This window comes from Dendrobates tinctorius, unplaced genomic scaffold (genome assembly GCF_039654945.1).
Source record: "Dendrobates tinctorius isolate UK_male_01 unplaced genomic scaffold, ASM3965494v1 ptg000143l, whole genome shotgun sequence".
Lineage (NCBI taxonomy): Eukaryota > Metazoa > Chordata > Amphibia > Anura > Dendrobatidae > Dendrobates > Dendrobates tinctorius.
In genome coordinates, this window is record NW_027361810.1 from 25,421,948 (window position 1) to 25,439,046 (window position 17,099).

Below are 17,099 nucleotides of genomic sequence, written 5' to 3' on the forward strand. Positions count from 1 at the left end.
GGGGAGGTATTTAGTGCTGCACTGCGGTATGTGGCGCTGCTGGGGGAGGTATTTAGTGCTGCACTGCGGTATGTGGCGCTGCTGGGGGAGGTATTTAGTGCTGCACTGCGGTATGTGGCGCTGCTGGGGGAGGTATTTAGTGCTGCACTGCGGTATGTGGCGCTGCTGGGGGAGGTATTTAGTGCTGCACTGCGGTATGTGGCGCTGCTGGGGGAGGTATTTAGTACTGCACTGTGGTATTTGGCGCTGCAGTGCGGTATTTCTTTGCACTATAGCATGTGCAGGTCTCGGAGAAGAGTCTTGTCTAGAAGCCTCTGCCCCAGCAGATAACGAGTAGGCGGATTTGCAAATTTCACATGAATGGAAGAAAAAACTTTTTTGAACACAACAACCTGACAGACTGTGGGCAGAACTCCCCGATCTATTACACTTGGAGACATGTTCTTTGTACTTTGTGGAGTTTAGTAGAGAGATAAGTGATTGAGTCATCCCTGTCCCCCCGCACCATCTTCATCGTGTCTCACACACTGATCTGCACGATGACTATTGTACTTGGAAGTATGAGTCTGCACGTGAACCATTTACCAAAGTTCTGCTTTCTTAAATGCATCTTCAAAATATAAGAAGGCGGAGAGAATTAGTGCAGAAACCAAGACAAAGACAATCAAAGTCGTTGGGGGCCCCCACAAAAATAATTTGGTGTTGGCTTTCCCACCATTATCTGAGAGACATACAGTGCCTTGCGAAAGTATTCAGCCCCCTGGAACTTTTCAACCTTTTCCCATATATCATGCTTCAAACATGAAGATACCAAATGTAAATTTTTGGTGAAGAATCAACAACAAGTGGAACACAATTGTGAAGTTGAACGAAATTTATTGGTTATTTTAAGTGTTTGTGGAAATTCAAAAACTGAAAAGTGGCGCGTGCAATATTATTCGGCCCCTTTACTTTCAGTGCAGCAAACTCACTCCAGAAGTTCATTGTGGATCTCTGAATGATCCAATGTTGTCCTAAATGACTAATGATGATAAATATAATCCACCTGTGTGTAATCAAGTCTCTGTATAAATGCTCCTGCTCTGTCATAGTCTCAGGGTTCTGTATGATGAACAGAGAGCATCATGAAGACCAAGGAACACAACAGGCAGGTCTGTGATACTGTTGTGGAGAAGATTAAAGCCGGATTAGGATACAAAATGATTTCCAAAACTTTAAACATCCCAAGGAGCACTGTGCAAGTGATCATACTGAAATGGAAGGATTATCGTACCACTGCAAATCCACCAAGACCAGGCCGTCCCTCTAAACTTTCATCTCAAACAAGGGGAAGACTGATCAGAGATGCAGCCAAGAGGCCCATGATCACTCTGGATGAACTGCAGAGATCTACAGCTGAGGTGGGACAGTCTGTCCATAGGACAACAATCAGTCGTACACTGCACAAATCTGGTCTTTATGGAAGATATCCATAAAAAATGTTGTTTAAAGTTTGCAACAAGCCTCCTGGGAGACACACCAAACATGTGGAAGAAGGTGCTCTGGTCCGATGAAACCAATATTGAACTTTTTGGCAACAATACCAAACGATATGTTTGGCGTAAAGGCAACACAACTCATCACCCTTAACACACCATCCCCACTGTCAAACATGGTGGTGGCAGCATCATGGTTTGGGCCTGCTTTTCTTCAGCAGGGACAGGGAAGATTGTTAAAATTGATGTGAAGATGGATGGAGCCAAATGCAGGACCATTCTTGAAGAAAACCTGTTGGAGTCTGCAGAAGACCTGAGACTGGGACAGAGATTTGTCTTCCAACAAATCCCAAGCATAAAGCAAAACCTAGAATGGAATGGCTCACAAATAAAAGTATCCAGGTGTTAGAATGGCCAAGTCAAAGTCCAGACCTCTCCAATGAACTGTTTGTACCAAGGACTGTGACAAGAACAAGGGGGCATTCTCTTCGTTTGGAGGAAAGACAATTTCTGCACCAGCATAGAAGAGGGTTCTTCACGGTAAGAGCAGCTCTGGAATTCTCTTCCTGAGGAAGTGGTGATGGCCAACTCACTGAATGAATTTAAGAAAGGAATGGATGCTTTTCTTGTGAGTAACAGTATAGAAGGTTACGAATAACAGAATATTATAGGTAGATGGTTGACCCAGCTTAGGGGGAAGGAATTTTTTTCCCTATGGAGAAAATTGGCTTCTACTCTGTGGGTTTTTTGCCTTCCCCAGGATCAACAATGCAGAACAGCTGCACTAAAAATAGGCTGAACTAGATGGACATAAGGTCTTCCTTCAGCCTTCAAAACTATGTTACTACGTTATCTGAATCCAATCGAGAATCTGTGGAAAGAGCTGAAAACTGCTGTTCACAAACGATCTCCATCAAACCTCACTGAGCTCGAGCTGTTTGCCAAGGAAGAATGGGCAAGAATTTCAGTCTCTCGATGTACAAAACTGATAGAGACATACCCCAAGCGACTTGCAGCTGTAATCGCAGCAAAAGGTGACGCAACACAGTATTAAGCTAAAGGGGCCGAATAATATTGCACGCCCCACTTTTCAGTTTTTGAATTTCCACAAAAATTTTAAATAAACAATAAATTTCATTCAACTTCACAATTGTGTCCCACTTGTTGTTGATTCTTCACCAAAAATTTACATTTGGTATCTTTATGTTTGAGATACTATTGAAGAGAAATAGCGCAATAGTGCATTATCCAGAGTAGGTATATCAATTTAAAAATAATACACTTACCAGATGGAGCTTGTAATAAGCATGGAAGATTCGCTGCTGCAGAAACTACAGATCCACGAGGGACCAACGTAGAAGATGCTGGATAGGAAAAAAAGTGGTCAGACAATCCGCGCTGCGAATCACTATGAAAAATTATTATTACAGTGGTCTTTATTCGACGCGTTTCGAAGTTTCACAGAACTCCTTCCTCAGGAAAAAAAAAAAGGTTTTTTTTCCTGAGGAAGGAGTTCTGTGAAACTTTGAAACGCGTCGAATAAAGACCACTGTAATAATAATTGTTCATAGTGATTCGCAGCGTGGATTGTCTGACCACTTTTTTTCCCATCCTGCATCTTTGCATCTTTATGTTTGAAGCATGATATGTGGAAAAAGGTTGAAAAGTTCCAGGGGGTCGCATACATAATGCGCGGATAATTGAAATGGTCAGCAAACTTTGCATAAAGCATTAGAACATTATTGCAAAGTAACTTTTGCGGTTTCTCCACTTAGGAGCAACGTCTTTTCTGCACAGGCCCCCTGAGCTCATCATTCACTCTAGAATCCCGCTAAAATCCTTAAGATGGACTTTCAGAGGACTAAGGGATTAGATTCCAAGCTGCCTATGGAAAAGGGAAAGGGGAAGAGAGAAGCCAGAGAGATGGTCAAAAGAAGGGACTTTGCTGCTTCATAAGGCAACATAGTGCACTGGTAAGTACCAGTAAGTGGATTGGGGCGTGTCAAAGCACTTCCTGCTCTCCAGCCCTTCCTCCTTATTCGAGTCCTCGCGGCTGCATGTTATGTGGCTGTTAGCCACAAAACATGCGGGGATTACCGGTGTTTATCAGGCAATATCTCCATATTTTGTGGCTAACAGCTGCGGGGACTCGGAACATGTCACTCCAGCACCCGGGATACTTAGTGCGTACCCGAGCACCCTCGGCAAAGTCAAATAACGAGCACTTGCGCTCATCAGTATTGACCGCTATTAGTCCTGCTTACAAGCCTTTGACAGCAAGAATCAGAGAGGACGATTCATTTGGACTATAAATGTGTCATAACCGTGCCCCTTGATGAACAGGTTTCTGAGAGGTTTCAGGCAGGTTTGCCGATCTGATGACTCTTAAAGGAGACCGAGGATTCCCCTTATTCCAAGAGCCTTTCAGACCCTACAGAAGAGGTGGCGGGTAAGCCATCGGTAATAAGATTAGCATAAATTATCTTTTCAGTCACATACATATTGCGGGAGAAAGTGCTTAATCAGAATCGGTCACTTTGGAAAACTCCATTTACCTGCAGATAGAAGCTGGCTGCCTTACTGAAAGTGCGGCTGCTGGACGAAAACTAACTGTTTTCCTCCCAGGAGCCGCTAAGCTTTCAGTCATGGAACATGCATGGGGCAATGCTCACAGCACCACTCTATACTGTGAATGGTGGCTGGAAGCACTTTGACAGCCGGCTCTACAGCACATCTGTGCAGAGCGAACTGTCAAAGTGCCGGAGCATGCTTACAGACACAGCTCACGATTTAGGAAGCGGTGCCGTGATCGACCGTAGTCGCAGTGCACACCCCTATGACTGAAAGCTGGTAGTTCTTGGGAGGAATAAAGTTTATTTTCTCCTGGTAGCCGCACTTCCAGTAAGGCAACCCAGCCCGGTAGAATGGTCACACTATTTACCTACAAATTAATCCTATATCTATAGGTAAACAGAATTTTCCAAGGTGACAGGTTCCCATTAAAGGAAACTTAGTGCGACTATGGAGACAAGGCTGCCCTCTACCACACCTTTTTTTTTTTGTTTGCCTCATCAAATTCTTTGCAGAGTATCAGAATGGAGAGAAGGTGACAGATAAGGTCAGTGTATCTGACCTCCGAGTATCTGACCTCCGTCTATCTGACTGCCGTGTATCTGATTCGCCGTGTATCTGACCGCCATGTATCTGATTCGCCGTGTATCTGATTCTCCGTGTATCTGCCCGCCGTGTATCTGATTCTCCGTGTATCTGACTCGCCGTGTATCTGATTCGCCGTGTATCTGATTCGCCGTGTATCTGATTCGCCGTGTATCTGACCGCCGTGTATCTGATTCTCCGTGTATCTGACCGCCGTGTATCTGACTCTCCGTGTATCTGATTCTCCGTGTATCTGATTCTCCGTGTATCTGATTCTCCGTGTATCTGATTCGCCGTGTATCTGATTCGCCGTGTATCTGACCGCCGTGTATCTGATTCGTTGCGTATGATTCGCCGTGTATCTGACCGCCGTGTATCTGATTCTCCGTGTATCTTACCGCCGTGTATCTGATTCGCCGTGTATCTGATCCTGCTTCTACTGTTTATTGACATAGGCAGACTGAATGCAGGAGAGGAGCAGTTCGGCTCCTAATTGCGGCGGTGACAGCAAGAGATACGGGAGATGCTAGTAAGAAACGCTTGGAAAGTTTTTATAAGTTTCTTGATTGCACTTGTGGGTTATTAATATCTATGTTTGCACCATTGTAACTTAGTATTTGCTGCTGCGGCAGTCATAAAACAAGAATTTTCTAAAAACTGAATGCATATGAAAAAACATCTAGTTCTGTGTGCTTTTACTCCTGCCGATAAATCTGCTGTGTTATACAGCACAAAGTGTTATGGCCATTTAACAAGAAGATCTCGCTTTACCCTCCGCTGAGCACTTTTTGATGAGTAAATTAGAAGTTTTTTTCACTAGTTCGTTGAGCTGAATTTCTCATGTTTTTCTATATGAGAGAACAAGAAGTAAAGAATTGTGGTATGATGTGCTGCGGGGTACCCGCTTCTATATCGGACGTTAATTATAGTGCGCTCTGTTGCTGTACATTGTATATTTGTCAATGATTGATATATTTAAAAAAAAAAATAAAAATGTAGACAAAATATAAAAGTGTGTTTTAAGGACAACCTATTGATATCAAAGGGCACCATGTAATGCTCCATCTCCCCTGCGGGGGCACTGCAGGGAAGGACCCTAGTTTCACACAGACTACAGCTTATCTGTACAGGGACATAATGTCGCAATGGAACCTAACAAAAAAAAGCTTTGTCCAAGGCGGAGAAAACCCTTTAAAGTCTTCACCGAATGCTCCTTTCTTCCAGCGTCTGCTAGACACAAGAATTTTCAAGCAAAAAGGAATGATTCGTATTAATGTGACACATGAGGGATGATATCAGGAGGACGTACGACGAGGGCTGACCTACTTACTTCCCCAGCCTAATATCCTGGTAATTGGTTACGTTCCCAAATGAAATTTTGATTGAAATTCTATACGCCAGATGAAAGAGAGATAATGTCCCCACATCAATTCCCCGTCCGCAGCTTCCTGCCTCCAACTTTAAAGCGACATTTAAATATTAGAGAAAGGTTTCATGGTGTCAGGATTTGTACAAATGCTGAAATTGTATATTTATGATGTGCATGAAGAAGGAACTCCAATACCACACTGCATGGGACAAACTTTTTTTTCCAAGACGTGCAGTGTGGCTGCGGTGCTGCAGGGGTGGCTTCCCTTACATACTGCTAAATGCAGGATGAGTTAACTGAGAATCTGTCAGGGAGCTGGTTCAGACAAGGAGTTAGTTTGTCCCTAGTTTATCCGTTCCGCCCCCCCTCTCACTACCACTGCTCAAATTCCTCTCCTGTGATTTATAACTACAAAGTTCAAGTCAAATTTGTCTAGATCTTGCATCATAAATCTGCACAGGGGAGTTCAGAAAAAGACCAATAAGAGGTACAAACGCTAATAGATCGAGTTCACTGATGGATTCTTAGTGGACTCAATCTGCAGCCAGCAATAGATAGTACCAGGGCTATTGAGTCGGTAACCCAAACCTCCGACTCCTCAGTGTCCATGACTCCGACTCCCTCATACCAGGGCTGTGGAGTCTGTAAGCCAAACCTCCAACTCCTCAATTTCCATGACACCGACTCCACCAAAATGGGCTCCGACTCTGACTCCACGACTCCGACTCCACAGCCCTGGATAGTACAACACAGAGGCTGCAAACTGTGCAACATTTTTAATTAAACTCAATTGCAAAAATGATTTTTAGTCTAAAATACATGGATTTAAAGGGGTTGTCTAGTCCAAATCGTTAAGTCTTCAGTATGTGTGATGAATCCCCCCAGCGCACGCACAGTGCGTGGTGGGCATTAGCTGGTTTCTGACCTTTCTGACATGCAGTCCTGGTCAGTGGGCTCGCTTCCATACACTTGTATAGAGCGAGGCCATGTCACTAGACGGGGTGCGGCCTCGCTCAATACAAGTGTATGGAGAGCGATTCTGCTCCTACTGGCTGGGGGGTATATTTACTGCCTAAATACACTCCGGTCCCGACCCAAAAATCGGCGATTCATAAGTCTGCAGTCCCGCAAAGTGACTGTAGACTTATCAATTTGGACAGGGCAACCCCTTTAAGCACAAAAAAAAAAAAAAAAAAAAAGAGAGTGCTCGTATCCCACCAAAACTGCAAAATGGAATAAAAAAAAAAAGTCCATCTAATTTTTCATAATTTTCTTGAAGCTGCAGTGCTTCTGATATACTATGTGCAGCGAATGTGTGACCTTCATATAAGTGCATTGCAGTCTATGTATTGTTAAACGTCCCCCTTAACAGTTCGTACCATCTGAAGGCTCGTTCACATGTTGCATTTTGCAGAGGTTTCTTTCTGCGCACTTTTGCAATAACATACACAGTGGTGGCCCCATTTCCGAGGGGTAAAAAAAAAATATAAAATAATTGTTTTTTTTTCTTTCTAATCCTGCACCCCCCCTTTAAGGATTAGCACTGGTAAGTCTAGCGAGTTGAACTTTTCTTTTCCCACAGCTTTAACACGTTTCAATGGAAAGACTGGAAAATGCCTAGTGTGAAGTGCTAAATATAGCAGCAAATGTGTGAAATGCGATTTAAATAGAAAAGTACATGATCCGGGGGAAAAAAAAAAAAAAAAAAAAGTGCGAGCCGCCGACATCATCATCTTCAGAGATTGTTTAATACAAGGACATGAATGTAAAAGGTGGGGAATTGGACCAAGAAAGGCAAAAAATGCTAGAAAGGTTCCCCATTTCTGGGGGGGCGAGGGGAACAGTTTACATGTTTCAAAAAGTGATCTAGTTTCAAAACTCTCTAAGAGTATTCAAATTGTAAAAGGATTTTATGGTTTAGAAAACTGATTTTCAAAGAGTAGTTACCAACAGTGTTCTTCACTCTGGAGGAGCAATGCTGTACAATACCAAGTTTCTCCTCTGGGTGTGCTGCAGCATAAAAACATACCAGCTACTGAATCGATCTTCAGATTACAGTTGATCTCTGAGGCTCCCTCCTATCCGGCGAATATGTAAGCCCGCCATTTGTCTCACCACTTCTGCAGGCTATTGAGTAGAGAAAGAAAGAAACAAAGAAAAACTGAGGCCACAATAATAGCATACAGGAAGGAGTACAGGGAATCTACACTTATGGTCGAAGTGAGAAAAAAAAAAAAAAAAAAAGGATTTAAATCCGGAAAAGCAAATTAATCAAAAGTGATTTTTATTTTTAGGTTTTTTTTTGTTTGTTTTTTTAAATTTTTTTTTTTTTTTTTTAAAGATTTTTCCTTAACTTTTTTTGCGACTCTTTGGAACATAAAAAGTTGCTTGTTCCATTACACAGTCGCAAAATTTGTACCAAAAAAATTGCATAAAATCACTTAAGGGGGTGAAGGATTGGCGTAGATTTGCACAAAAATGTTGCAATTGATCAATTGATAAATCGGCTGAAAACATCTGGAAAACAAAAATGCACGCCCACATTGGGGAACATAAAGAAAAAAGAAGCGACTACAAATAAAATAGAATTTGAGAAAGGCGCAAAGTAAAAGAAAAGTTTGGCACAAATCAAAAACGGTCTACAAAAAAAAAAAAAAAAAAGCAAAACAGAAACTAGACTAAAAATAAGGCACAAACGCAATAATGAATCAGACTCAAAACGAAAATAAAGAGCATTTTTAGTTTTGCTCAAATCTCATGAACCACGTGGGCCATTTTAAGGATTGGAGCACGAAACGTAACGTGTGCCTAGAGAAAAACAAAAAACAAAAGTGACATAGAAAAAATTCAACTGATGAATCGGCCCTTACTGTGCAGAGAGCAGCTGTCACGTTCCTTCCCTCTCACAGTAGTCAGCAGTTTCCTAGTATAACTATTAGCCAAGTGCAGGCATTCATGCAAATCAAATTCTTAGAAATGCTCCGAGTACAGGAGCAAGGAAAAAAATATATGTAGGAAAGTGAATTTGATATGTCCTAAAGTCTCACAGGTAGAGTTGAGCGACTTTGGTCGGATCGGGTTTCGTGAAACCCGAATGAAACAAAATAAGTTTCAGATGAAACTCGTCCGACTAGAGCAAAAAAAGTCGGAGTTTCGTCCGACTTTTATTTCCCATTGACTTGCATTGGGGTCGGGTTTCGGACGAAACTCCGACTTTGTTTTGCTCTAGTCGGACGAGTTTCATCTGAAACTTATTTTGTTTCATTCGGGTTTCACGAAACCCGATCCGACCAAAGTCGCTCAACTCTACTCACAGGGGTTGTCTAAGATTGCGAAAAAAAAACACAAAAAACAGTTTTTAGAAACAGCGCCACTTTTGTCCATGGCTATGCCTGGTATTGCTACTCAATCCTATTCAAGTAGATTGTACTGAATTGCAACACCAGTCGCAGTCTAAGGCTGTGTGCATGCGCTGTGGATTTTGCTGCAGTTCCGCAGCGGTTTTGGCCTCTGCGGACCCGCAGCAGTTTTTGCTGCAGTGTACAGTACCATGATTCCCTATGGGAATCAAAAACCGCAGTGCAGACGGTGCGGATTATCTGCGGTTTTCAGTCCGCAGAAAGAATTGACATGTCAATTCTTTCTGCGGATTCTGCTGCGGTTTGCCATCTCCTCCATTGTGGAGATGAAAAACCACAGGGCAAAACCGCAGAGCAATCCGCAGGTAAAACCGCAGGTCTTTTGACCTGCGGTTTCACCTGCGGATTTTACAAAATCCGCACGGATGAATCCGCAGCGTCTGCACGTAGCCTAAGGCCACGGTCACACAGTCAGTATTTGTAAGCCAAAACCAGGAGTGGAACAATCAGAGGAAAAGTATAATAGAAACCCGTCACCACTTCTGTATTTATCACCCACTCCTGGTTTTGGCTTACAGATACTGATGTACAATACTGACCGGATACTGAACGTGTGACGTTAGCCTTAGAGTGGCTTACCTTACATGAGTGATATCTATTGTAAATTCTACAATAGCTCAGAAACCGGCAAATCCTCGCAGTGCACAGTGCGTGTCCTGGAGGGATTCAAAAGTCTACAGTCACACAGAGTGTCCTCTATACAGTATGAGCCCCACATATTGCTCCATACAGTATAATGAGCCCCATATATTGCTCCATACAGTATAATGAGCCCCATATATTGCTCCATACAGTATAATGGGCCCCTTATAATGATCCACACAGTATAATGGGCCCCATATAATGTTCCATACAGTATAATGGGCCCCATATAATGATCCATACAGTATAATGGGCCCCATATAATGTTCCATACAGTATAATGGGCACCATATAATGATCCATACAGTATAATGGGCCCCATATAATGTTCCATACAGTATAATGGGCCCCATATAATGCTCCATACAGTATAATGGGCCCCATATAATGTTCCATACAGTATAATAGGCCCCATATATTGATCAATACAGTATAATGGGCCCCATATAGTACTACATACAGAAACATGGGCCACATATATTGCGTCATACAGTATAATGGCCCCATATAGTGCTAAATACAGAAACATGGGCCACATATATTGCACCATACAGTATAATGGGCCCATAGTGTGCTTCATCCAGTATAATGGGCCCATAGTGTGCTTCATCCAGTATAATGGGCCCTATATAATACTCCATCCAGTATAATGGGCCCCATATAATGCTCTATACAGTCTAATGGGCCCTATATAATGCTCCATAAAGTATAATGGGCCCCATATAATGCTCAATGCAGTATAATGGGCCCCATATAATGCTCCAGACAATATAATGGGCCCCATATAATGCTCCATTCATGAAAAACAAATAATCAAATACTCATCTCTCCCAATTCCCCACTGCTCTTCCTATCACTCCCTTCCCAGAACACATAGCTCCTGTCCAATATTCAAAACAAAATATTTGTCTCTCTGTTGTACCTATAAGCGGTTTGACAAAGACGAGAGCAAGAGCAGAGAGAAAAATATCCAACCTCACTTTATGTTGACACAAACACTGACCCTCACTTGATGAAGAAAAAGATCCATCCCCACCTCCTACAGAGACAAAACCCCATCCTTGCCCCTTGTTTCTGTAGAGACAAAGACCCATCCCACTTCCTGTAAAAATACAAATACTCACCCCCACTTCCTGTGGAAAGGCAAAGACCAGCACCATTTCCTGAGGAGAGACAAATACCCATCTCCTCTTTCTGTAAAAATACAAACACCCACCCCTACTCCCTGTAGAGAAAAAGATCAGCCCCCACTTTCTTTAGAACGGCAAAGACCCGCCATCACTTCCTGTAGAGACAAAGACCCACTCACACTTCCCGTAGAGCGGCAAAGACGCACCCACACTTCCTGTAGAGCGGCAAAGACCTGCCTCATTTCCTATAGAAAGACAGAGACGTGCCCAAACATCCTATAGAGAGACAGACTCATCTCCACTACCTGTCATCCGCCTTGGCATCTCTGCTGCTGGAGATGGATTACACTTGACAACAGGAAGAGGAGGGCAAGTAACACAGAAGGGAGGCACTGAGTGTCCATCAATTAGGACCAAATTTCTGAGAGTAAAACATAAAATAAATATATAATTTGTAGATTGTGTATTACCTATCAAGTGAGATCAAGTCCGAAAATACAGAGAACATTTAATACAATCATTTTCTACATAAAAATTATAAAAAGTGTTAAAACGAGAACATTATTAGACACATGGAGATTACTGGAGACACAGGCCTTAATGGTTCTCCAAAATGATCCATTAAGGCAAAATAGAATTTAAGAAAATCTGAACGTTACTTAATTGTCACTCTGACCACAGCGCTCAATTAATTGTCGATACCCCGCACCCATAATCTATAAATAAAGATTGTGATATTATGGAGGATAAGTGACAGTGCACTCGCTTGTGTATATGGGCAAAAACACTCTACAGGTTATTTAATCAATCCATCGTGGTTTCCTTACCTGACAGGATTATATTTCTCGGGTTCCAACTGGCTAGTTAGTGGTCGCTCGCACCGTACAAGCACCACGACTAAGGTCAGAAAATAAGAAGCTGGTGTAAGCTATTTTTTAAATACATATGAAAGGAGTTCTTCAAGATAACTCCCAACACAAAATAAAAAAAAAAAAAAAGAGAAAAAAGCATATTCAGTATCACCATTTCCAGCCTATAAAAACATCTAACAATAACCGCTACAATAGACGCCATAAAAAAATTGAAGTGCCATTTTTGTCGCAGCACTTTTCCCCAAAAAAAGTGAAAAAAGTTGTATGCATCTCCAAATCATACCATTATAAAAAAAAAAAAAAAAAAAAATAAATAAATATATATATATATATATATATATATATATATATATATATATATATATATATATATATATAATCATACTGCTCAAAAAAATAAAGGGAACACTAAGCAATACATTGTATTGTTTAGTGTTCCCTTTATTTCTTTTTGAGCAGTATATATCTCTCACATAAACTTTTCAAAAAGTTTCAAAATGCTATTTTATTACAGTCAGCATGGAATATGTAATCCATAATGTGGTTTCTTTTTTATTATCTTGGAGGAAGTTCACAAGAATGTAAGAAGGTCATAGCATCCCCATAGTGCAGTTCTCTGTTCAGAATCAATCCCAAGGTCCCGGTACTGCAAAGCAGCAATATGAAATGGAGACCTTCCACGATGCCACCGGTCAGCGAACCATGTGAAGGCTCTAATGCACCGCAATTCATTTATCAACGCTGGGGTGGGAGAAGTGCAATGCAGCAAGGATGAGACAAGGTATTATTTCACATGGCAAAAAGGGGTATCCAGAATTAGAAAAATGTCTGCTTCAAAAAAAACAAAATAAAAAAAAAAAAAAACCAGCGCCACTTCTGTACATAGGCTTTGCCTGGTATTGCAGCCTTGAAGTTAATGTTACTAAGCAGATATAGGTTTCTCCAAGGAATATTTAACTCCATGATGAGCCATGACAAAAATATCAAAACGCTCATGTGAATGGATTCTCATACACTGTAAGTTACCATCCATTATTTTTTGAGTAAGCAGCTCTTCATCTGCATTCTGCCAGCACTATAGCAGGAAATTCCTTACCCTCACTTCCCAGCATGCATTGTTTCTCCCATTGTGAATTGGTTTTCCTGCCCTAAACTGAAATCTTGTCTTTTTTATGACTATGACTTTTGACAGTCAGAACAACAGAGAGACCAAGACTCCGCCCCTCTTCCAGAAATCCGTCTCAGCATCTCTGCTGCTAGTGGTAGATTACACTTGACAACAGGCAGGAAGCACTGAATGGCTGGGGTAACATATTTTAATTTCTTATCAAATTATCTATAAAATGAGTCCAAGATGTCCGAAAGTACAAGACGTAACTGCCTGCATGCTTGTTTGGAAAATGTTTTTCCTTTATAGTAACTAGTAATAGAGCACACTTTTTACCTTTTCATTCCATGCTGGATTTTTTTTTTTTTTCTATTGTAGAAAGGCCAGACTCATTTTTCATGTCTCAGAAAGTAAGTCAATGCCACATCTACAGTATAAATTATTTCAATGCTCTTGAGAATATATAAACGTGTACCTACCCTCGTCTCATTAACACGCTGTCATTATAACCCAAGCTCACATCACCAGTAGGACGGCCGACTTACGCTGCAGTAGCACAAAGTGCAATGACTTCATAAATAAAAAGCAGATTAAAATATATGTTATACAACATACAAAAATCAAAGCTCACAATATTGGTCACATGCTCAATTCTGTTTTAGGCTTTTCGACCTCTACGGCGGGGGGGGGGGGGGGAACCACTGAAGGGCATTTATTTTTTTTGCAGGATGCCTCCGCATGAAAAAGTGCGTCCATCCATGACTACGTTTGGCGCCCATACCAGGAGCTTCATGGCACAAACTTTGAATGTGTTCATATAAAAAGCTGTGAATGTAGCCTATTTCTGCACAGTAGCTCTCGTTACACCAGCAGTGTTGCCTCCTTCCCCAAATTTGACCTCACTTATCTACAGTACCTCTTTATCTTGTGTATGTCACTCAAAAGGGTAATCCGGCTCCAATGACTTAACTGTCTACCATGCACATGCAACGTGTATCACCTACTGGTCTTACTCGAAGGCCGGGGGTCACACTTGCGAGAAACTCACACGAGTCTCGCGTCTCAATACCCGGCACTGCCGCCGGAACTTGGGACCGAAGTGTGCGGCTGTATGTATTTCTATGCAGCTGAGCGCTCCGGTTCCGAGTGCCGGCGGCAGTGCTGGGTACTGAGACACGAGACTCGTGCTAGTTTCTTGCATTTGTGACTCCGGCCTAATAAATAGGATAGGTGCAAGATATCTGCTGATCGCACAGAAGCCAGAAGATATCGGTCATGAAAAAAAAAAGAGAAAAAAAAAAAGTCCAGCCACTAAAATTCCAAAGTCAAGACATGATCAGAGCAACGAGTGTCAAACATTCACAGGCGCTCATTATCTGAGCTGAAACGCGTTGTTCTGATCGGGTCTTTTTGTTTTTTTCATGCCTGTTACACACGAGTGGTCACACGTTTCCGTGGTCCTGCACGCCCAAGAGACAATCAGGTGAGCTGGATTCATCCATTTTCCCATGCAGAAGATATCTGTAACAGTGACATCACCGGCCCCGCTCACATCCAATGCGTGAGTGAAGCTGGATTATTCCTTCGAAGTAAAGTTCAAAACAATCTATCAATCGGCTCGACACCTCCTGCCCAGCAATATACTACCTCTAGATCCTGCTGACAGCAGGTTTACTGGAAAGGTTGATTTGACAGTCAACAAAATAACATTTTTGATTCTTTCTTGTTGGATTAGTGCATATAAGGATGTCAATGATGTGAGTACTGGTGGGAGGGGGCCAAGATCACATGGACTTCATCACTTGTTGTGGGTGGTAAGAACATGTGCACATGGTATACAATATAGGCTAAGCTCCGTATCATGGAGAGACGATGAAACTGCAAACAAGTACAAACTGAAGACTTAACCACCTAGATCTCATGTTGTAGATCTCAAGTACAGAGGCACATGCATTAACTTTGGAAATATAGCCATTTACGGTATGTATTAACATTAATAATAATATTGTCATCATCCTACCTGTCTGAGGATGAAGCTTGTAGAGGTGGTACTTCCATCTGACCTCTTCAGTCTACTTCTTCTAGAAGCGGTCCCTCTCGATACCTCAACAACAATTGGAAAATTCCCTAAGTACAATGAAGACCTGACCAACACCTTTAGCTACATGACTTGCATTGGGATTTCTAAGACTCTAGACTTCAAGAAAATTAGACTCAAGATATTTCCAAAATTAAGAAAAACTCCAAAAGGTATGAAATACTATCTCCTAACGAATACTCACAGTGTTTTAATCACTCTACGTAAGAACCTTTGAAAACTAAGTAGACCTCCAAGATCAGACCTTCTGTGACATGACAAGAGTATCACCTCTAAAAATTATCTACCCAAAAGCTACTCTACAGAAGAATATATGAAAACTAGGAAGACCTCCTGGAAATCTAGAACTTCTGTGACAAGACATGGTATCTCCTAAGTGATATTTATCCTATATCCACCCTACAGAAAAAGATTCAAAAACTAGGAAGTCTTCCAAGCTATCTAGTAGATCTTCTGTGACATGACATAGTATCTCCCAACTAATACCTATCCTATAGCCATAGAACAGAAAAATATTTGAAAACTAGGAAGACCTTCGAGATCTAGAAGACATTCTAAGACAAGGCATGGTATCTCCTAATACTTCTCAGACAACCACACTGTAGAAGTAAACAGTCAACCATATGGCTCTCTGCCCTTGTTATAGACCAAGGGGTCAACCTGACAAGGGACATCCTGGGACTGATGCTAGTTGTACCTGGAAGATTGGAGCGTGCAGTACCTCAGTTATTCCATTTTTGGGGTAGGAATTCCTAGACATGTCTACAAGAACATGTCCTCACAGCAGGGGTGAAGGAAGATACGCTCATCGGTGCTCTTGGACAAGGTCCTACTAGCTCTTCACAGTCAACATCATCATTTCTTCTTTTTCGATACAGCCGACATCTTCAGCACCACAGCTTCAAGCCCAGCATCCGAGAGCAGGGAATTGAATGCTAACCCTTGCTGTATCCGCTGATGCTTCAGCAATGTCTGTTCAGCGCAGAAGCAAGTCTACCGTCCATCGAGTCATAGATGTTCACCCCTTCTTCTTCATAAAGGTTCTCGCCAGCTATGACCTACCTCTCAAGGTCTTCCAGAAAGAGTGAGCTGGACTGGCAGTCTTGAAATGTAGATTTAACACAAGACTGTGATAGGCTGCTGATTTTTCCAAGACCTGCCTTAATCGAGGAGATGTGAATTAACCTGTGATGACCCAGAGGAGATGTTTTGCTTTCATATTCTTTGAGAGGGATTGCAAGACTTCTCCACTCTTCTTATCTCGGTGCTGTTTACATTCCTCTAGTCATGATTTTTAATGAACACTCCAGGGCTCTGGGAGCTTGGCGGACAATTTTAGAAACTACCAGCAGTTGCTTTGCAGAAAGCATTGCCATATGTCTCTGCATGCATCAGCGCTGTACTTTCTTGAGGACAGTCTGTGAGGATCTCTAACTGCAGCCTTCTCTGTGTAGCGGGGAGTCTTGTTCTTTCCGAAACCTCTTGAAACCCTTAATACTGCACCAAGTTTAGCAGAGTCTTGGGAGGCAGCCAGATAATTGCTACCTTCATGTTCTTCCTCCGTCACTGTTCCTAGAGAATATTTAGTTTCCAACCATCCTATTTATCGTAAGTAGGACGATTGTACTTCTTTCTTCTCATTCGTGGAAACTTAAAGGAGCAGCGAGACCGCTTCTAAAAACCGCTGCAACTATGATGTATGTGCCGTTAGATCAGCGGAGAAGAGATTTTTTTATTTTTATTGGAGTCTCCCTTTAAAGTGGCTGATAACAGAGAGCAATAAACTGAATTTATAGAAAGGGAAAACAAATGAGAATTTGGGTTTAGTGA

The 17,099-nt window shown here is 41.9% G+C and overlaps 1 protein-coding gene across 2 annotated transcripts in view; it reads right to left on the reverse strand.

Annotated features, from left to right (window-relative positions):
- Positions 1-16,870, reverse strand: part of CACNB4 (calcium voltage-gated channel auxiliary subunit beta 4) — a 120,832-nt gene extending 103,962 nt beyond the window's left edge. Inside the window, exons 1-2 of one of the 2 annotated variants that reach the window (XM_073545628.1) lie at positions 15,991-16,870; positions 15,192-15,275 (exon numbers count right to left, since the gene is read on the reverse strand). In XM_073545628.1, the coding sequence (XP_073401729.1) occupies positions 15,192-15,275; positions 15,991-16,029 (123 nt within the window). In that variant the 5' untranslated portion in view covers positions 16,030-16,870. Of the gene's footprint in view, positions 1-15,191; positions 15,276-15,966 lie in introns of both variants that reach the window. The other variant, XM_073545627.1, reaches the window with a different exon arrangement.
- Between the last annotated feature and the right edge of the window lie 229 nt (positions 16,871-17,099).